Here is a 21,384-nt window from a genome sequence, read left to right as displayed (position 1 = left end):
GAGTTAGAAGCCAATTGATCTCATGTCCATTTTGTGACAGGCAGATGACATTCTATCAGCACTAAGTAGTCAAACAAGTAGGTAGATGTGCATATCCATATTAACACAGGTCTGCAAATGCAAGTTTGTCCTCACTTGCTCACACTTAATAACATTTGTCAAATGTACACACACAAAACGATTTAGGACCGTGAGAGATGGTGTCCACAATTAATTGTTGGGTGAGAAGTGAGGAAGCCAGTGCCTTCTACGTTTGTGTGGTGCTTCCAAGGTTTGACTCTAGCCCAGCGTTTCCCAAACCTGAGTCTCCAGCTGTTTTTGGACTACAATTCTCATTATTCCTGACCACTGGTCCTGCTAGCTAGGGATGATGGGAGTTGTAGTCCAACAACAGCTGGAGACTCAAGTTTGGGAAACGTTGCTCTAGCTCGTTCCCTTTTTACCTTGATGAAAGTGACAAGTCCCCCATAGAAGATTGCAACAGTGAAGAGGACCATGAAAGTGGAAACTTTGTTCCAGACGCTGTTGGCCTCCTCGAGTTCACTGTACTCATCTTCGTTTTCGTTGCGGATATCGCACAGAGCAGCACCCATGATGGCACAGTCCCAGGAATCTGCAGGATGAGGTGAGATGATATGATATGAGGAGAACAGATGAAGGAGAAAGTCTTCAAAAAAGCAAGAACAAAGTACAACAGCAAATATACGATGAAACAAATAAGAGACAAGGGTGCGCTGAAGGCATGTTGGTTTCTCTTTGTTGAATATAGACCCCACAAAGACCAACAGTGTTCATAGGGCATCTTTAGAGGATCAGCATACAGTGTGGATTTTGTGCAAAAGCTATATCTGGTTATTGGATCGGGCACAAGATGCAAATGAAGAAGAAAGAAAGAAACACCTCATTGATTATTACTTTAATATAGAACTGCAGGATACATTAACATTGTGTGATATAACAGAATGGACATCCCATCTAGCGGGATGTGAAGACAGCAGGCAGGCCAAATCAAGATGTCAAGGAAATTGCATTGTCTTCGCAATGAAGTGAATTTATCTGGTGGTAAGGTGCAGATAAGATGTATTTTACCGGAAAGGGAATTGGTTCTTCTGATTGTGATGTTTTCAGAGGAGACGTGTGCTACAAGGCATGCGTAAGAGACTCCTGTCAGCCATTTGCTTGTGGGGACTTCAAGTATGCTCACTAAGGAACATCTTTGTTTTTCATGGTCACATTTCAGACCATGAGCATCATAACCCTTCAGTGACATTCCTTTTTTCTCCTCCTCCCACTTCACAAAGATCTCTCCTGGGTAGAAGTCTCTGACCACGCAGAATAAGGTTACATTTAAGTCATCATTGGAGGACTGTTGCTGGAGGTAGACTTTTGGGGGTTTCATTGTGCCTGTGTTAAAAAAAGGGAAACAAAAAATGTTGGAAGATTTGGAATGTTTGAAATTTACCCTGTTTATCAGTCTTTCACTTTCCCCAGAAAACCATTGGAATTATATTTGTTGTTGTTACAACTGGGGTGGCTCTCTAATAGTATTTTCAGCATTCTGAAAGGTACAACACCCATAATTCTTTGTGGAAACCATGAAAATGAAACTGGCATAAAAGAGATAAAACTTCATTGCGTATACAAATCGTTAAGATTAGTAGCTTCAATCCTGTGCTCAGGTGGCTTTAAATGTAGGCGATGGACGGCTGTGTTTGCTCAATATTATTTTGTGTTGGCTGCAGTCTGAATTAGCATATTGAGCAAAATGGGTTAGTACTTTGACTCAATCTCCAGTAACTTTGGTGTGTTCCTGAATCACTCTGTTTTGCTCTCAGTGTCTCATATGCTCCTGCCCACCCTTTTTGTTAAGTCCTCACCATTCCTTCGCTCAAAGTGTCGCTTGGTTTCTCCTAGGCCATTTTGGATGCTACAGGTGAACTTCACAGTGGTTTTCCATTCAGTCAGATTCACGCGCAGTTGTCCGTAGATCCAAGAAGTGCTGTTGGTTTCGTTCAAGAATGTGGTAGTCACAGCTTTTGTGTCGGCAGGTTCTCCATCCATTGTCCAACTGACTGTTGAGTTGATGGTTGCATTTGTAAGGGGCATCATGCATGTCAGAATGGCACTTTTGTTTATAAAAAGATCTTCAAATATTGGTGGCTGCATTTTGATAGCTGTCTTGTTAAGAAGTGGGGCCATTCCTTAAAAAACAAATAATCATCAGATTGAACGGGTTTGAGATGTGCTCTTCAGAAACCACCCTATCTGTTGGTTTAAGGTGTCCTATTGTAATGACTAATGCAACCACAAGAGAACCCTGTGTTGGACTAGCCCATGAGTCTTAAGCAAAAGAAGTTTATGATTTGGATGCTATAACCAGTTCTATAGAAAATGGAAGAATTTTCCAGTTTGAGGTGGAAATGACAAAGTGTGTGTTTGTGAAACCAGCTCAAGAGAGAGAAATATGTGGCCCAGCATTATGTCCAACTGATTCTACCACCTTTGGGTGGAAACAGGGACTTGACATTCAGAAATATAGTTAAGTGCTCTGAGCATGTGGTTACCACATTCCTAAAACATCTATTTCATCCTCCAATCAACCCATCACTACCCCCTATTGTGTGCACACAATTGATCATCAAATCAATTGCCACAACTATCAGCAAACTGCTGCTCTTTCCATTTATCTCTAGCTAGTATGCAGTTGTTAAAGGCATAGAATAAAAAAAGTGGTGTATCAAACTTGCTTTCTGCCCTCCGATTCCCTATGACATCTTAGGAGCTTGTATGAATAATGATAATTGTGGCTACTTATTGGTAAGGGCTAAGCACTCTGCAGAGCCACTCTGTTTCCCATTAGGATTGGGTTCCTTATGGTTTCAATGTAGTTTACCTGTATATTATGACTTACCAGAGTAATGCAAGTCCTTCTTAATCATGGTGTTGGTTGAGCTGTGATTCACAATGCATGTATAGATTTCTGGCTCTCTCCACTCTTCTCCGCTGAGTACCCAACTGCAGGTCTTCTGGAACTTCCCATTACCAAGTGGGACCAGAGCTGAGGAATTAGTACTGCAGCTGAGCCTGTGTCCTTTGGTGGCCCATTCAATGTCTATATTTTTGGGATAGAAGTCGGTAGCAAAGCAAACAAGTTTCTGGCGTCCCCCATCTTCCGAGGTGTGGAATGCTGTCACCTGCGGGGGAGCTGGTTGCAGAAAATCTGAAATGAAAGGGTTGACCTTTTGGTTGCAAAACAGAACATGCATGGATAGAGAGCAGAGTTCCCTGTCAGTTCAAGTGCCTGGTTAATGAACAGGGCTGGCAAATAATCAAAAGTTTGAACACTGAGAAGTACACACATTTCCTTAGAAGTAAAGCTCCTCTTCCCAATGATTTCAATGGAAGCAACTTATGGAGGCTTGTTTCCAGGTGATGAACACACACATACATGTTCAGCACCTGATGACTGCTGCAAACTCCACATTCCTGCCATAACACCACAGGCAGAGCTATCTTACCTCCGAAGTCAGCAGAGAAGTGCTGCTTTTTGACGGAGGAAGTTTAGTGTTCATCTGAATGTTGAGTTGTGATCATTGAGTTCATGCATGTATGAACTAACCTTCATTGTGGTGAGAGTTGCTGCTGAGCAATTCTTCAACTCTCTTTTTTAGTGGCAGTGACCCACACAACAATTTCTTCTGTGCAAGGTTAAGCCTTCTTCTTTCATTGGCTAGTGAAGCATTCTCCAGCACCCAGACTTACCATACAAATGCTCACTGGCATTCTTCATAAGAGTTAAGGACTCATGCCCCACAATGCAGGAATAGAGGGCTCTGCTTCTCCACTCAGATGCTGGGACTTTCAGAATGCTTTGGATGGTAAAAGTGGGGCTTCTAGCTTGGGCTGTTGGAGGCCCTGTGATGTATTCAGAGACATCAATGTCTGTGTCATTCTTCTTCCACCTGATGAATATTTCAGCTGGGGAGAATCCAGAGACCTCACAAGCCAACCAAGCTACAGCTTGGGATGTAGGTTGTATGAATTGTCTTGGTGATAGAATGACCAAGTTGAAAGATGGAGCTTTAACATGGTTGGAATCTATATGGAAGGGGATGAAAACAGAAATGCTGACAAGGTTGATATTCAATTAGATGACACACGAAGAGAGAGCACTATGTTGGTGGTGGTGGGGAATAGTGAATCACACTACAGTGGTACCTCGGTTTTCGAACAGCTTAGTTCATGAACAACTTGGAAATCGAATGCGGAAAACCTGGAAATAGGTGTTCTGGTTTGCGATCTTTGCTTCGGAAGCCGAACGTGCTCCGTTTTGAGTCCCGAGCTCCTGTTTTTACTGTTGTGCTTGCTAATTTGCGCCCCCCATTGTAATTCAAGTCTTCCCTTTCCATTTTCCTGTTGCGCTGCTAATTTGCGCCCTCCCCATTGTAATTGCAACAACGAACAACTTGGAAATTGAATGCTGCAAACCCATAAATAGGTGTTCCGGTTTGTGAACTTTGCTTCGGAAGCTGAACATGCTCTGTTTTGAGTCCTGAGCTTCCGTTTTACTGTTCCGCTGCTAATTTGCATCTCCCATTGTAATTGCAGTGTTCTGAAGTGATATTTGGAGCTTATATTTGGTGATTTTGTTTTTGCTATTTATCTAGCGTTTTTGTTTTTGAGGCTTTTTCGGTCAATTTGTTTTTGTGACTGTGTGAAACCCAGCTCAGCTACTGATTGATTGATAGTGTGACTGCAGAAATGGATAAAAGCCGCCCCCCCCCCCATCCAAACAATGACTATCATCAGTGCAGGTAAGAAAAAAAAATTCAATTTTTATCATCTGCAATACTGTTTTATTTATTTTATAGTACAGTACATTGATTATTGCTTTCATTTTATGGAGCAATGGTCTCATTAGACAGTAAAATTCGTGTTAAATTGCTGTTTTAGGAGTTGTTTTTGAAAGCCTGGAATGGATTAATCCTCTTTGCATTACTTTCTATGGGAAAGCACACCTTGGTTTTTGAATGCTTTGGTTTTTGAACGGACTTCCGGAACGGATTAAGTTTGAGAACCAAGGTACCACTGTATTGATATACTGAAGACTGTATTTAATTTTCATGCTAAACTTTGAGATCTATGTCCATCTGAAGCCCCATTACTTTCTCATAAATTCGAGGCCTAGTCTCTGATGGTTGAGTGATGAGGGACAGGCACCACATACATTTTCCTCTATCCATCCATTGGTATGCAGAATACTATTTCCTTTGGAGTTATCAGATGCTATTTTCATAACCAGTAGTTGTTCACTTATCACACATTTCTTCCATATCTTCTCTCTCACCTTTGTTTTTTTGGATGGTCTCCTTCATGTCTGGGAAGAATGAGCAGGGATGAGAAATTAGGCACTGGATTGCATTTCCAGAATCCCAGGCCTCTCTGGTGATGGTCAACTGGCTTTGTAAGCTCTGGGTGAGGTTTGTGTGGCTTGTGACGTTTGCTTTTTCGGCATTCTTGGTGTAGTTTATGCCATTCACCATCCAGGTGAGCATGGCATGGTCCAGTTCGTATCCCACAACAAGGCAAATAAAGAGAGCTTTACTTTGGGTTAGTAGTTTCTCAAGAGGTGGCTTCAGGAGGTAGAGACTGGGAGGTGGGACGCTCCCTTTACATGCTAGAGGGGAACAAAAGACAAAGATGGATTTTTATGATGGTCAGAGTAAAGCACTTGGCAGGAAGATAGAGAGAAATGGGGCACTGTGAGGAGAAGAGGAGCTGAGGGGTGAAGGGAGGTCCCAACTTTTTCAACAACACATTTGGAAACTGCACCAAATTCCCCATGGTGTAGGGTTGCCATACGCCTGGAATTTCCCAGACATAGCCAGAATACTGCAGTTGGAAGCAGTGTCCCATGTTGACAGTGCTGTTTTCGGCGAAAATGCTCAACAACTTTGGGCAAAACTAAAAAAAAAACCTCAACAATTTTTGTCTCTGATTTTCACTTTTTGAAATATGGCAGCCCTATCTGGTGAAGCCAATCATTTCCCCATCAGATGGCCTATATTAGTCAAGCCCTCAGAAATGTGGTTTATACATTCTATGCCCAACACACTATTGTAATGCAGGCTGGGATTGTCTACTGATGGCACCTGATTGCCTGGCAGTCCGTTTGCCTTAGATCTGACAGGAACCAGGGAAAATGTAGGAGAGCAGGACAGTAGAGCAAATGAGCGACTTTTCTCTCTGGGGAGTGAAATGGACTAAGGAGAGCAAGAGAGGGAGAAAGTGTGTGTGTGTGTGTGTGTGTGTGAGAGAGAGAGAGAGAGAGAGAGAGATTCTGCAGTAGGCTTGGAAAATGACCTGTGCACTTGCTGATGCTGCTTGTCTGGATGTTACTTGTACCAGGTTGCCTTGCCTTGCAGGTATACTTCTGTAGCGTGTTCCATTCCTTCAGGGGCACAACCAAGTTGCTCCTGGTATAAAACTGGCCAGCATTCTTCAGAAGGTTTGCAGGCTTGGGGGCCTCTTGAGCCTTCCCACTGGCCTCCCAGATGACTTGGATGTTCTCTAGGGAGTTGCCATAGATGGAGCAGACTAAAGTGATGTTACCACTGTTCCCCAGTCCTGTGCTGGGACAGAGTGGGTCAGTGCTGAGAGTCAATGAGAGAGCTGTTGGCACAATCCAGTCTGAAGAGAAAGAGAGGGAAAGGCAAATCTAATTTGTAAGACTATTGGTGAGCGCTGGATTCTTCAAAATAACACTAGTGATGCTGGAATAAAACCATCAGTGGTTTGGGAATAGTATGTCCTATCTATATTCTTTTTCTTCCTGCTTTGCCTCTCCCATATTCAGCTTGTATCTCAATTTTTTCACTATTGCTTCTGTCCATGGTTCAGCCATCAGACCTGCTGTCCCAAACCAAAGAACTTTGTCTCTTAATTTCTATGCAACTCCAGAAAACTCACTGGCTGTTCTGATGATGGGTGGCTAACTAGGCCTGACTTAAGTGGCTTGCTTAATTTTCATTGTCTAACTGAGGGATTCAGCCCAGAAATTCTGGCAATTTGTTGTGTGGTTTATTGTTCAACATTACCTTTTCTCGAGATGTTCCTGACCACCTTTGTATTTGTTGCCTCATGCACCACCTCGCATGTGTTGATCTCCACTTCTTGCCATTGAGAGATGGGCATTTTCAACTGGTTGCTGGAAATGTATGTCCCGTCCGCCATCTTTCGTTCCACAAATGTTACTTTCTTGTTTTGTGGACCAGCCTTCCACTCGATGCTCACATTTGGGGGTCTGTAGTTAGATGCGATGCACTTCAGCATGATGGTTTTATTTTCTTGGTCTATTGACTGCAGGAGTTCAACAGTAGGTGCTTGAAGCTGGTCTGTGAAGAAACTTCTGTTATAAGTAGCCGTCATAAAATGGGAAAGAGTAGCATTGCAGGGTGGGTTAGGAAGACATCAAATTACCTGTATTAAGAAAAAGGAAGTCCTCAGGAGCATAAGCGAAAGAAATGAAGAAATTCTTCATGAGTGAAACAAAGTGGAACAGCAAACAGGACCTTGTGGGAATTCCTGGCATAGGCGGTAGAAGTGTTGTTGTGCGATAGGTGGGGGAAGCTGACAGAACTGAATTTTGAGCATGCGCAGAAAGTGTGGCAGGGGGTCAAGCATCAGTTGGGTGAACCCAGCAATGCTAGGTGCAGAGCAGAGGTCCTTAGGTCAATGAAGTTAAGAGTTGTGTTGAATGAGGATATATTGTCTTCACAACTGCTTACGCCTAAAGGTTATCCTGCCTGTGTGCTGAGTTCAGAGGACAAGACAATTCTCTCTGGTACCAACAGTTTGGAGAGACTCACCAAAGCCTGAACTCTGATCCACAGATGCGCCAAGTTTTTCTCAGGTGAATGTGTAAACTTCTCCTCATTGAAAAGCAGAGAAGTGAGGCGAGGTGGTAAGAATGCTCTGCCTGTGGTGTTTTTTGACAGCTGTCTTGCACATGCAAGTCATCACCAGAAACATTTGTACAATGAATATGCCTGGAAATATGCTGTGAGGTTTTGCTGAGAGTGCTGCACACCACATCTACCTGCACGGGCTTTAGGATTAAGCTTTGCACCATGAGTGAGATTTCAGGAGATATCTAACCGAGGTTTAGTTACATCCTGACTTCAAGTTCATTGTATATTAGGTTGCATCCTGTGAATGTGTACTCTTGGTATGTGATCCTTTGCCCTGGTCCAAGTGGATTACCATCCCACTGTTAGTCTATGCTTTGGTCCTTGTTACTCGTGCACCCCCTCCCAGAGGCGGAGCAAGGTGGGGGTGGGGCTCCCCAGATGCCATCCCTGACAGGGATGACAAAATCCTGGCTGGGCTGGATCGCGTCCCCCAGCTGCGCCGCCGTGCCAGATTGTGCCCCCCTGGCGCAGACCGCCACACTGAATCATGCCTTCTGGCCCGGCCATGGTGGTGGAATGTGCCCCCTGACCTGGCCATGTGGGCCGATTGCGCCCTACGCCCGGGTGTGATTGCCCCGCACCCTGGGTTGGGAGTCGCGGGAGCAGCGCGCCGTTACCCCGTGCTCCCGTCTGGAGGAGGCAGGCAGGCAGGCAGGGGAGAGGATGGGAAGCAAGCAGGTGGGCAAAAACAGAGGGGGGTGGGAATGGGTGCCACACGCCTCATCCCGTCCCTCCCGGTGGGCGCTGCGCTCATCATCCCGTCCCTCCCAATGGGCAGTTCGCCCTGCCCTTATAGGCGGTTCACACCGCCCCTGGTATTAGAGAGGCTTCCTCCGCCACTGCCCCCTCCTCACAGAAATATTCAGATAGCTCAGTTGGTTAGAATGTGGTGCTAGTAATACAAAGGTTGCAGGTTTGATCCCTGTAAGAGACAGCTGCATATTCCTGCATGCAGGGGTTGGACTAAATGATCCTCAGGGTCCCTTCCAACTCTAATCAATGATCCTATTACTTGTAGCTGCAACCACTGCAAATTAGGGGCACGCAAGCACTCTTGGCCCAGTTGAAGGGAATACAGTGGCTCAGTGTTGATTCTCCTCTTTCCTATGTCTTCAGTGTTCTCCATCTACTCTTCTCTGAATCAAGGCACAGTTGCTTCTTCCTGTATTGCTGAATAGGTGGCTACATCCCAACTGTAGTGTTGCACTGGTGTAACACTGATGTAACACTGGTTGCGTTAGTGTACAGTGTGAAATCTGCAATGGCAGAAGAACCCTTGTACCGAATCCCAAACTTTTTACCATACCTTACTTTTCATTCATTCATTCATTCATTCATTCGTTCATCATTTTATTTGTATGCCGCCTTTCCATAGTTAAAACAACGCTCAAGGCGGCTTACAACATGACAAGATTTGCACAATTACCAACATAACAAAAGTCATAAACAATAAATAAAACACATCAAAAAGCACACAACCAAATGGAAAGCAATTTCCACATAAATAATAAAATCTAAGACTAAGAATACAGCATTAATATCAATCACAATTTAAAACGACATAGATAAAAAATAAAAGCATTTTTATAAAAAAAACAAACAATAAAAACAGAGCCCTCCCAGCAGCAGCAGCAGCAGCACTCCTTTTTGGAGCCTGTCAGGCCCCATCCCAAGTCAGGTGGATAGAAGCAGGGCAGGGCCCTTCAGGCTCCCAGCAGGTCACTTGTTAGGGCTTTTTAAACAAATATAGCAACTTACAATATTTAGAGATAAGGGAAAGGAACAAGACCTTTTCCTGCGAACAGGCTTTTCTTAGCTTTGGTGCGTCTATCTCCTAGCTATGACCATGTGTGTCCGTCCCCCCCAAGAATGATGTGACCTACTAAAAAATGCAACCTTCTCTAGAAAGGAAAGTGTTCGAAGTTTATCATTCATACAAAGAGCCTGACTGATCTTTGCAACCTCAGCACCCACCTTGGGAGATTCACTTACCAATGGGTACCTTTTCACTCTTTGTGAGTGGCTGGTTGGACGAGGAATGGTGGACCACACAGCTGTAGCTGCCGCCCTTCCCCCCTGCTTCGTCTCTGCCAATTTTAAGGATGCTGTAAGTGGTGTACCCCTTCCCAGCTGGTGTCACTGGTCCGTTGTCATACAGTGTTTCATTCAGGATATTGTTGTCCTTCTTCCATGAGATGCTAATTTCCTCTGGGGAAAACCCATTCACATTGCAGACAAGGATCAGGGCCACGGTACTCTGGAGCGAGACGTCAAAGTTGGCTTTCGAAACGGTGATGGAGGGCTCCATGGTTTCTGAATTCAAAAGACGGAGACTATCATTATTAATGAAGTGCCTAGATTTGTGCTAGCAGACTTGCTCAGGACAATTTCTCTCTCTCTCTCTCTCTCCCTCCCTCCCTCTCTCTCTCCTCTCTCTCCTCTCTCTCTCCCCCCCCTCTCTCTCTCACACACACATGGTTTGTGTATGTGAGAGAGACTCATAAACCAATTAAAACAATCCACAATGCAGCTCCTAGACTGGTGACTGAGAGTGGCCACTGGGACCATATAACACTGCTTCTAAAAGATCTGCATTGGCTCCCAGTGCGTTTCTGAGCACAGTTCAAAGAGTTGGTGTTGAACTTTAAAGTCCTAAATGGCTTTGGTCCTGTATACCTGAAGGAGTAAAGGTAAAGGACCCCCTGGATGGTTAAGTCCAGTTGAATTTGACTATGAGGAATGATGCTCATCTCGCTTTTCAAGCCGAGGGAGCTGGTATTTGTCCACAGACAGCTTTCTGGGTCATGTGGCCAGCATTACTAAACCGCTTCTGGTGCAACGGAACACCATGACGGAAGCCAGAGTGCATGGAAACGCCGTTTACCTTCCCACCTCAGTGGTACAGTACCTATTTATTTACTTGCACTGGTATGCTTTTGAACTGCAATTGTCTCCACCCCATCATTCAGCCCAGACACTGAGGTCCAGGTTTGAGGACCTTCTGGTGGTTCCCTCATTGCTAGAACTATAATTACAGGGAACCAGGCAGGTAACTATAATTACAGGGAACCAGGCAGGAATCAGGCCTGCCCTGTGGAACGCCCTCCCATCAGATGTTAAATAACTATATGATTTTTCGTAGGCATCTGAAGGTCTTGTTCCGGGAAGCTTTTAATGTTTGATGCATTGTTTGTTTGTTTTTTGTTTCCATTCACCTCTGTATTGTGTTGGAAGCCACCCAGAGTGTCTGAGGTAACCCAAGTCAGATGGGCAAGGTATAAGAAATAAATTATTATTATTATTATTATTATTAGGTGGGTGCCTCACTGATTTCTCACTGCAGGCACCAGAACTATGTGGTTAGGCCACAAACACCAAGAAGAATCACAGCCAATTACTGGCCCTTAAAGGTAATAATGTAGAAAGTTTGTAATCAGAGCAGAAGGAGAACTTGATAGCTGAGTTTACTTCTAGCAGCCAGACCTAGACATCCATACTTACGTGTTTCTTTCTTGATTGTTAATTGTTTGATGACTTCTTCATAGCAACCTCCAGCCACTTTGCAGGTGAAACTGGTACCCTTTCTCCATTGTTCCAAAGATATTGTGTGGGTGTTTTTAATCTCCTGTTCTCCACTGGCGTCCTTTCCCCTCGTGGTCTTCTGACCCATAGCACTGGGCTTGCCATCCACATCCCAAGTAACTTCAATGTTTTCAAGGCCAAAACCAACCACAGCACAAGTAACATTGGCTGTCCCTTCAACCACGTCTCTATAGGATGGCTTGATGATGGAGACAGTAGGTTTTAGCAGTGAAGCATAGCAGGCTGGAGAGGAGGGTAAGATACAGAGATTGGGAAAGATTCTTTAAAATCCTTGAATGTGCAAAAAACACACCCACCCAAAATGAGAACGAACACTAGCTGTCCATAGTTACTTGGAAACGAACTCCATTAAATACAGAGGGTCTTGCTTATCAGTGGATATGAAAGGGCTGTTGCATATACAAATATTGGATGTATGTCCTTTTTTTTTGAGGTAAAATGTGGATAAAACAATGTTTCCCCATTTTTACTTTTTTCATTTGTAAAATCTAGGCATAATTTTATTGGGATTGATTTGACTGTAGAGAGAAACTATCTGTATTCTCTTTGTCTACTTTGCCAATTATATCCATCACCTTTCCCCCTCAATATGGCCGCTGAGACCATATAACACCAGTCCTGAAAGACCTGCATTAACTCCCAGTACATTTCTGAGCACAATTCAAAGTGCTGGTGCCAGATGGACGGGGAATGAATGAATGAATGAATGAATGAATGAATAAATAAATATCTCTCCCTTTTAGGTGACCTGGTCTTAAGCTGTTTATAACATAGCTCTGTTGCATACATCCTGGCAAGCCCCTGGTAATAATGCATAATCTCCACCCACCCATCATTCCCTTATCCTGAAGAGCTGGTAGTTCTTACCCTGGCACTTGCTGGTGTTGTACATTATGATGTCCGGGCTACGAACTGATCGAGCCACTTTACATGTGTAGATGTCCCCTCTGTCCCAGCTCTCTTTGGTGATATTCCGTCGGACAAATCTGGAGTAGCTACTGCCTTTCCCTTGGTCTGCTTCCAGTGACACCTGCACTCTGCCCTGCTCCACTTCTCCATTCCTCAGCCATTCCACATAGGCTTTCCCAGGGCCAAGGCTCCAGAGGAAGCATACCAGGTCTAGGCTGTTCTCTGAGGCCTGCTCACCACAGCTGGGGGTCAAGATGTTAACTTGGATTGGCTTTCGAGCTTGTAGAGTGCAATCTGAGAGCAGAGAGCAGATTTTTGTTATGTTTGCTGGATTAATTCGTATAAGAAAGCCTACAGAAAACCTATATAAGATGAGGCAAGATAGAAAAACAAACTATGAAAACGCTAACAAGTAAAACATAACCGAAAGTATTAACACAGGGGTGGAGAAGCTGTGGTTCTTCAGATGCTGCTTGACTCCTCTCTGCATCAGTCAGTCTGGCCCAATGGTCAGGATAATAATAATAATAATAATAATAATAATAATAATAATAATAATTTTTTTTTTATTTATATCCCACCCTCCTCAGCCGAAGCCTGGTTCAGGGCGGCTAACAACACTAAAATAGTGCAACATTATAAAAACATTATAAAAATTAATTAAAATCAAAATTGATGGCAACCATAAACTAAAGTTTTGTAAAGATTGCCAAAGGAGGGAGTCAGGCTGCGCCCTGACCAAAGGCCTGGTGGAACAGCTCTGTCTTGCAGGCCCTGCGGAAAGATGTCAAGCCCTGCAGGGCCCTTGTCTCTTGTGACAGAGCGTTCCACCAGGTTGGAGCCGCAGCCGAAAAAGCCCTGGCTCTAGTTGAGGCCAGCCTAACCTCTCTGTGGCCTGGGACCTTCAAGATGTTTTAATTTGAAGACCGTAAGTTCCTCTGTGGGGCATACCAGGAGAGGCGGCCCCGTAGGTACGAGGGTCCTAGGCCGTATAGGGCTTTGAAGGTTAAAACCAGCACCTTAAACCTGATCCTGTACTCCACCGGGAGCCAGTGCAGCTGGTATAGCACCGGATGAATGTGATCTTGCAGCGAAGACCCCGTAAGGAGTCTTGCTGCGGCATTCTGCACCCACTGGAGTTTCTGGGTCAGTCTCAAGGGCAGCCCCACATGATGGGGGTAAGAATTCAGCAGCCTCTGGAGGAACACAGGTTCTCATCCGTGCTTTAAAACAACATCAGAACACATAATGCCCTCCATACCTCAAGAGTTGGGGTTTAGGTTTCTATTTTAAAAGTGTCCTTCCTTTCAAAAACAGCATGAGAAAAAGAGGAAATCTGGGGAGAAACTATGTGCGACATTAAGTGCATTCTTTCATATTGTGTGCATCTTTTTAAAAATATTACATAGCAGCTGCTGGAGCATGGGAAAGTGGGCTAATAGGATTTGCATGTGGTGTGTACACAGAGAGGAGATTAATCATTTCCCTCCAGACTGTGATCCTGACAAAATCACTCCATCCTGAAGCTGCTACTGCGCATGGGAGGGAACATAAGATTGACGTCAGTGGTAGCTTCCAATTCATGCCAAATAGCAGCTGGAGAAGGGAGGGGGCACAATTTTCAATTGGATTACATTCCAGGAGGAAGAGGTTACCTGTTTCTTGGAGCCTTCAGTAGCTGATTTTTATATCGTTTTTAAAAAGGATGCACAAAACCATAATCTCTGTGTTTAATGTCAAACATTCTCCGGCTCTCAAAGGGGGCAGGTTCATCTTTCATATGCCCATGCTAATAATGCCAATTGTATGCTTCACATGAGCATTTTATAAAGTTGACTGGAAATGTATTGGGGAGGCTGGAATGTCACCTTAACGGTGGTTGCTTTCTGTCACATCATGGTTGCCAACATGGCAGAATGCGATAAAGCATGTTGTGACTGAAGGATGTGCTTTTAGCCTTGTTGAACCAGTTCCCGGGAATGCTCTTTCTTGGAAAAGCGTGTTCTCTTTCATTAAGAGCACATGTTGCGGTGGGAGCTAGCAAGACACCCACTGTTGCTGGGCAAAAAAGAGTTTGGCCACCATTATCTTTGTGCTGCCTGTTGCTGGGCAGATTTAAATATTGCTATTTCATGATGGACAGCCATAGCTCTTAAATATCCTGTGCGCAGCGCTGAGCTTCCTCTTTTCGCTGCGCGGATCGGAACACCCACCCTCCCTCCCTGTTTTCAGGTTGTTCACTTGACCTTGCTATGCCTGTCATGGGGTCATGTGCTTTAGGGGCAGGGGCCCAGTAGGGATTTTGTCCATTTGGCTGATTAGCTGGTGCCATTTGGCTTTTGCCTACTGCGTAGCAAATCGTCACAACTTGTAATGTTGCGGTTAGGCATTGGTTTTGGAATTGGTCGGTGGAGGGGTATGGATTGGCTGTGCCTGCCCCTCCAAAGTGCTGCTGCTGCAGGGGTTTTCCATTAAAGGAACCCGGGGGTTTGCCATTCTTTTGTTCGAACCCCTGTCAAGGGGCTAGGGCCACGCAAGAGCCCCTGGGAGCATTTGGGGAAAGGTGAGGCATGGTTCCCAGTCCCGTCTCTCTCCCCAAAATGTTTTTCCCCTTTCTGACTTCATGGGCATGCGAATGTCAGTCTGTCCCCGTGCGGGGTCAGATAGTCGCAAACAATGCCTAAGCAGCCACTCACATCACTTGTAATTTTAATAAAGTTGTGGCCAAAATTATGCCAAAAACCTTAAACTAAAATTATGTGTCAACTGTGCTTTATTGGGGGGTGTCTTGGGGACCTTGACACGCAATGACAGAAGCCCTAATACTGTTATGCTTTCAGTATATGTTGAAGCTGTTTCTCCCATGCCTTCCCTAATTAGTGCATTCTATTTCTGCAGCTTTCAGTTTTTGTTGACTTCACATTTCCAGCTTTGTTTTATAATCTGTATTAGATTCAGATTTTAAAAATTATGTCTTTTTTGATCATGGTGGTCATTTTTTAAAAATAAATGCTGAAGTGAATTAAAAACATGGGTACAATTGGCTCAAAAGAATAGCTGACTTTGTTTGTGTGTGGCATTTTTTAAGATCCCACAATCTGCTTTTGTCCCCCACCCGCCGCTGCCATCCCACATCTTACCATTGTAGCGGATGGTTGCTGATGGTAGTTCCCCCTTTTCTGGCTTCTGCTTCACAAGGCACTGATAAGATTTTGTTTTAAGTTCTTCCGAATGGACTGTCAGCTGACTGGCACTGTAAAATCTGCTGCCTATTTTTTGCTGTGTTGCTGGGAACGTTTTTGCTTGACTGTTGCTGGGTTGCCACTCAATAGTTGGAAAATTTATCATATTTGCAGCAAGGAGGCAGGCGAAGGTTACATCTGCCTTGTTTTCATCGGAATCACAGCAAGGCATCAGGGGGAACACCAAAGGAATTTCATTTTGATCTATAGGAAAGCAAAAAGAGAGGGCAGGTAATGGGGAATACGAAAAGACAGAAATAAATCTATGTTTACACTACAGAAGCTTTTACAAATTCCACAGTCTCCAATAGGGTTCCTCCCCTAATGTTCCTAGTAGTCATAGAGAAGTTTTCACATTCATAGTTTTCAAAGCAGTCTAACTGTCAGGGACTGGGCAGAGGAGGAATGGTGGAGACCGCCTCCCCATCCTGGCCCTTCCAGGGAGGAGGAAGAGGAAGACAGTATAGATTTACAACAAGGGTTTGCAGGAGGTCACAGCTCAGAGGCAGATGAGGAGGAAAGTTGGGAAATCATGTGAGAGGACGAGCAGTCAGAGCCAGAGCAACACCTGGCTGACATCTTGTCATTAGAAAGCATTCCACACCCTCCATCTCCCAGAAACCGGCGGACCTTAAAAGTAGGTGTGCACAGAACTCGAAGACAGAGGGCATATAGTAGCACCTGTTGAAGTGATGAATGAGGAAGTGGGAGAGATGGGGGTTTGGGGTGGAGTGTCATTTGGGACAACGCCATTATCCAAGAGGCTGAGTTCTATAGCCTCTCTCTATAAAGATTGAAATAGAAAAGGACAGTAAGAAACTTTTCCTTGTCTTTATACTTTCTTGGGCAACCAGCTAGGAGCCGCTGACAGCGTTCCTGATACTAGCAACAAATCTTATTTTGCCCCATTTAGACAACGTTTCTCAGTCATCATGTGATGCCGCTTCCATCCTTGTAATCCTCCTCAATCCTCACCTATAGCACTATATTTCCTTTTGTCCGGAACCACAGCACACAGCTTGATTTAACCTGATTTTCAGCTAAGCATTACAGAGGTCACACAAAACATTACCTGGTGGAACAACAATCCATATGGCAAGCAGCACATCAAAACCTTCCTCCGTTAGCTTCATGGCTCCTCTTCCCACTCAGTTCATAACAGAAATGGGATTAATCTATGATCCTCCATAAATTATATCTGCCTCAGTTTACCAGAAAGCCATTTTGCTACAGAACTCTAGTGTGTTGAAGACTACAAGACATTTCCAATATAGGACTTAGGGTTGTATTTCCTTTTTAAAAAAATATTATTATCCTTAGGCACCAACAGAACACAAAAAAGCTATACATTTACATCATTTGTTACAAAGATACAAAATTAACAAAAAGAAAATAAATTCATATATTTTGATAATAAATCTTCTTTAAGTACATCTAACTTCCTGTCCCCTCCATATTTAATTTCATATTTACTAACTTGTTGCATAAACCTGTCCGATCATTTTACAATAAAGTATTATTTCTTCTGTGTCCTTGTTTCTTAATACAGCTATAGACGTTATTCAAAGGCAGCGACCGAGTTCATACTACCACAATTGTTCTTAAGATAAACTTTGAAAACTTCCCATTTTTCAATAAATACTTGTTTGGAATTGTCTTTCATATTTTCGGTTAATTTAGCTAGCTCTGCATATTAAACTTATTTCTGTAACCATTCTGACCTGGAAGGGATTTTATCACTTTTACAATTAGTCGCTATTAGAATTCTCGCAGCATCAGTGTCATATAAAAAAATTTCTCTTACATTCCTAGGAATGGCTGGTCCTGTAATTCCAATTAAAAAGGCTTCTGGGTTTTTTTTATAAACGAAACCCTGAGCATTTTTTTGAGTTCTATATACTGTAGAAGATTTTAATTTTTTTACATAGCCACCACATATGGAAGATTGTACCGATTCCTTCTTTACATTTCCAACAAGTACTAGGTATATTTTTTATACATTTTGCAGAGCTTCCATGGAGTCAGGTACCATCGGTACTGCAAGTTTTCCCTTAAAATGTAACATGCCATGAATTTCCAATTTACTTTCCATAAATTTCCCCACTCTTTCAGATCTATATTGTACCCAAAATCATGATTAAATGGGCCCAGGATTTAGGGTTGTATTTCTAATACTCACAGGGAGCTATTAGGCCATTCTGCTCTATCTCTTAGAGTCTGTTGGTTCATTCTACTGCCCTGCATGAATTGAGAGTGTATCCTAGAACAGAAGTGGGCAGAAGGTACCCTAAATTTTGATCTACCGGCAGATCAGTGAGCAACTTGCAGCAGAATGGCAAAGATTTCTGACTCCCAATTGCATAAGAATAGCAGCAACAAAATACGAATTATATTGTTGAAGGAAATAATGCTTACAGAAACCTGAAAGTAGATTTTTGTGTGAAAGAACTACAAGCTCTGTTGAGTTCTTATATACAAAAGCAGTTCCTTGGTTCAGAGTTCTTTAATTCTGTATCTTTTGCATCATGCTCTGGTTAGTGCAGCTCAGGGTCCTAGTGATAATAAGGTAGATCCCACAAGCTTAATATCCACCCACCTGTACTCCAGAAAACATGCACTAGTTCTCTGCTTCTACCCATTCCAGATAAACTGCATTTAAGGAGAGTATGCGCACTATTATCGGTCTTCTGATTACAACCCCTCTGCTGAGTCTCTGAGGAGCCCCACAGATTTTAGGAAGCCCACATCAAAGCTACTATTTAAATAAATAATTAAGATTATTTATAGAGTGTGACTGTGGACTGAATTTTGGCAGGAAGAAAACTGGACGCATCCCTGTGTCCCACAGATGTCACATGCTTTATGTCGCAAAAATCCCTTTTCCTAAAGGGAAGACCATGCAATTCAAGAGGACTGCACAAACCCATAGCAGCTGTTTCAAGGCCCCACAACCCAGCTTTACAGACTTGGTACGCATACCCCTAAGCATTTTGTGAATCTAAGTTTGGCCTCATTGAGGGGCAGTATTTCAATATGAGTAGGAAAACGAGAGTACCCCTAAACATTTTTTAAGAAAAAAGCACTGGCTGCCCCTCAAAAGTAACTCTTCCACCCGTTCGACTCCAGATTCCTCATGCTGTTTCCCCTCCCCCGTCTCCTCTGCCCCACTCATTTTCCCAGGGTCTGGCTGAGTTGTTGGGGTTTTCCTGCATGTGTGTTTTAATGGAGCTGTTCAAATATTGCCCACACTTCTAATCTACCCCTCCTTTCTTGGTGTGTCCATTCCCTCTCCCCCTTTGCCCTTGATGAAAGGAAGGTTCTGTGGCAGGGGCTGGATGTGACCACATGAGTACTACTAGACGTTTTTCAAAGTTCCTTCTTGCTCCCTGCCCCACTCTTTTGCTTTACCTGGGTCTTGTGATAGAAGGAAGCGGGGTGGAGGGAGAAAGAGGGAGGCAGAGGCTCATTTTGTTTGGTGAGAGGTGTTTGTGGTCAGCTGGGTAGTGATCAAAGGGAAACAAGAAAGAGACAATGTTGGAGCCAGAGGGAGGAAGGAAGAGACAGAGGAAAGGAAGGAAGGGAAGAGGAAAGAGAGTGGGTGAGATGAATCTAATTGTTCTTCTTGGGACATCTTGCTGGCGCGGGTGTGGAAGAAGAAGAAGAGCTTGGATTTGATATCCCGCTTTATCACTACCCAAAGGAGTCTCAAAGCAGCTAACATTCTCCTTTCCCTTCCTCCCCCACAACAAACACTCTGTGAGGTGAGTGGGGCTGAGAGACTTTGGAGAAGTGTGACTATCCCAAGGTCACCCAGCAGCTGCATGTGGAGGAGCGGAGACGTGAACCCGGTTCCCCAGATTACAAGTCTACCGCTCTTAACCACTACACCACACTGGCTATATAATGAGCTATAGTGTAGTGAGAGCCAGTGTGGTGTAGTGATTAAGAGCGGTAGACTCGTAATCTGGTGAACCGGGTTCACGTCTCCGCTCCTCCACATGCAGCTGCTGGGTGACCTTGGGATAGTCACACTTTTCTGAAGTCTCTCAGCCCCACTCACCTCACAGAGTGGTTGTTGTGGGGGAGGAAGGGAAAGGAGAATGTTAGCCGCTTTGAGACTCCTTTGGGTAGTGATAAAGCGGGATATCAAATCCAAGCTCTTCTTCTTCCACACCCGCGCCAGCAAGATGTCCCAAGAAGAACAATTAGATTCATCTCACCCACTCTCTTCCCTCTTCCCTTCCTTCCTTTCCTCTGTCTCTTCCTTCCAAACTCAAATCCAAACTCTTCTAACCACCTCTAGGAATCGGCTCCTTACGTACTGCAAGATGGGGACTGGGTCAACATAACTTGTCAGCCCATGACTGACAGGCCCACCGCACAGACCTACAACTTCACTTTCATGGCTCCTCTATTCAAAATGGAACCCTCATCAAATTAAAAACAAAGCCATCCCCAAGAGTGGCTAAGATGACAAAAAGGTCCTTTGGCTTCCCACCCTGCAAGGTCTACCATTTCTCATTTCCTTTGCCTTTCAACAGCATCTCCACATTCTATTGCTTTCTACCCTAAACATAGTTTCATAGTGACTAAGGAGTCTCCCTCTAAAGTAGAGCACTAACTACCTTCCAATATCTAATGCGGGAAGCACACCTGCCATATTGAAATCTAGTTAGCTCTTCCAAAATAATTTCATCAATAAACTATCCCTTACTGCCTCTGGTTGAAATAGTGTCTTGGGATTCCGTCATAATTACATCATAATTATAGGTAGCAACTACAGCAACAGTAATAATTTACAAGCAAGACGCTGTGTCAGTGAAGAATATATCTTTATTGCAGTATTACATAGCAATCATGATATAAATGATAAACATTCTAGTCGGTACATATTGTGCAATGATTCCTTGTCTGTTGAAAGTTAAAAGTGCAATATTCACATTAAGGCTTTCGACTATAGCTGAAATAAAACATGACTACCAAAGAGATGCTGGAAAACACACATATACACTCAGAAAAGTGAAGCAAAATTGCACCATAGCTCTAAAATGTAAACAATGGGTCTAAATCTAGTTCAAGCCAATGAGTATCCTGAGGTCATGATGCAAAGCAAGACGGAAAGGCTTGCATCCTTCCTTCTTCTCCAAAAGTGGACGAAGAAGTCAAGTCCTTTATTATGTTGCTGGTAAATAGAGAAGTCACTGTCCGTTGCCAGAAGACCCTTCACGCTGCTATTTCACCTGGAATTGGGAAAGAAGAACTAATTTCGCTACTGAAGAAGTGCATCATGCAAGGACCTATCCATTTGCAGCCTCTCATCCTGCGTAATGTGGACTACCCCCAACCCCAACCCCAATGATGTCAGAGAATTCTGGGCTCATGAAATAAAGGGTGAGAGGAAAGAGCAATAGTGGGAGTGGGTAGAGGAATGGACGGGGAAGAAGCTGAGATGAAGTGGCGAAGAGCAGCTGAGGGATGAAGGTTGGGAGAGAAGCCATGGTGGAAGAGAATGGAGAGGGAAGTAGACAGGCAACAAAGTAGAGAACAAGTGAGCACCAGCTACTGACCGAAGTTTGACTTGCCGAATGGTTTCACAAAATGGCGCCTGTCCTTGGAGCTTGTTCTGGCCTGCTCTTGTGAAGCCCACTGGCCCTCTTGCC

At 43.9% G+C, this 21,384-nt stretch overlaps 2 protein-coding genes across 16 annotated transcripts in view; both read right to left on the bottom strand.

The window, feature by feature from the left end:
• Window positions 1–21,384, bottom strand: part of LOC310662873 (immunoglobulin mu heavy chain-like) — a 301,954-nt gene that overhangs the window by 40,567 nt on the left and 240,003 nt on the right. The gene's annotated exons all lie outside the window — the stretch shown is intronic.
• LOC310662854 (uncharacterized protein) overlaps window positions 1–21,384 on the bottom strand; it is a 40,321-nt gene that overhangs the window by 1,799 nt on the left and 17,138 nt on the right. The window contains exons 1-13 of one of the 3 annotated variants that reach the window (XM_083410049.1): window positions 17,900–17,984; window positions 15,623–15,928; window positions 12,441–12,776; window positions 11,472–11,795; window positions 9,963–10,283; window positions 7,098–7,394; window positions 6,364–6,690; window positions 5,348–5,677; window positions 3,763–4,098; window positions 2,912–3,220; window positions 1,878–2,201; window positions 1,090–1,404; window positions 444–613 (exon numbers count right to left, since the gene is read on the bottom strand). In XM_083410049.1, the coding sequence (XP_083266175.1) occupies window positions 444–613; window positions 1,090–1,404; window positions 1,878–2,201; window positions 2,912–3,220; window positions 3,763–4,098; window positions 5,348–5,677; window positions 6,364–6,690; window positions 7,098–7,394; window positions 9,963–10,283; window positions 11,472–11,795; window positions 12,441–12,776; window positions 15,623–15,896 (3,663 nt within the window). In that variant the 5' untranslated portion in view covers window positions 15,897–15,928; window positions 17,900–17,984. Of the gene's footprint in view, window positions 1–443; window positions 614–1,089; window positions 1,405–1,877; window positions 2,202–2,911; window positions 3,221–3,762; window positions 4,099–5,347; window positions 5,678–6,363; window positions 6,691–7,097; window positions 7,395–9,962; window positions 10,284–11,471; window positions 11,796–12,440; window positions 12,777–15,622; window positions 15,929–16,796; window positions 16,866–17,899; window positions 17,985–21,384 lie in introns of those variants that run through there. The other 2 variants (XM_083410047.1, XM_083410048.1) reach the window with 2 other exon arrangements.

This window comes from Podarcis tiliguerta (assembly GCF_965153285.1).
Source record: "Podarcis tiliguerta genome assembly, chromosome: 13".
In the NCBI taxonomy this organism is placed as follows: domain Eukaryota; kingdom Metazoa; phylum Chordata; class Lepidosauria; order Squamata; family Lacertidae; genus Podarcis; species Podarcis tiliguerta.
The sequence above is the reverse complement of the archived record's forward strand: the minus strand, read 5'-3'. Positions and strand labels throughout refer to the sequence as shown.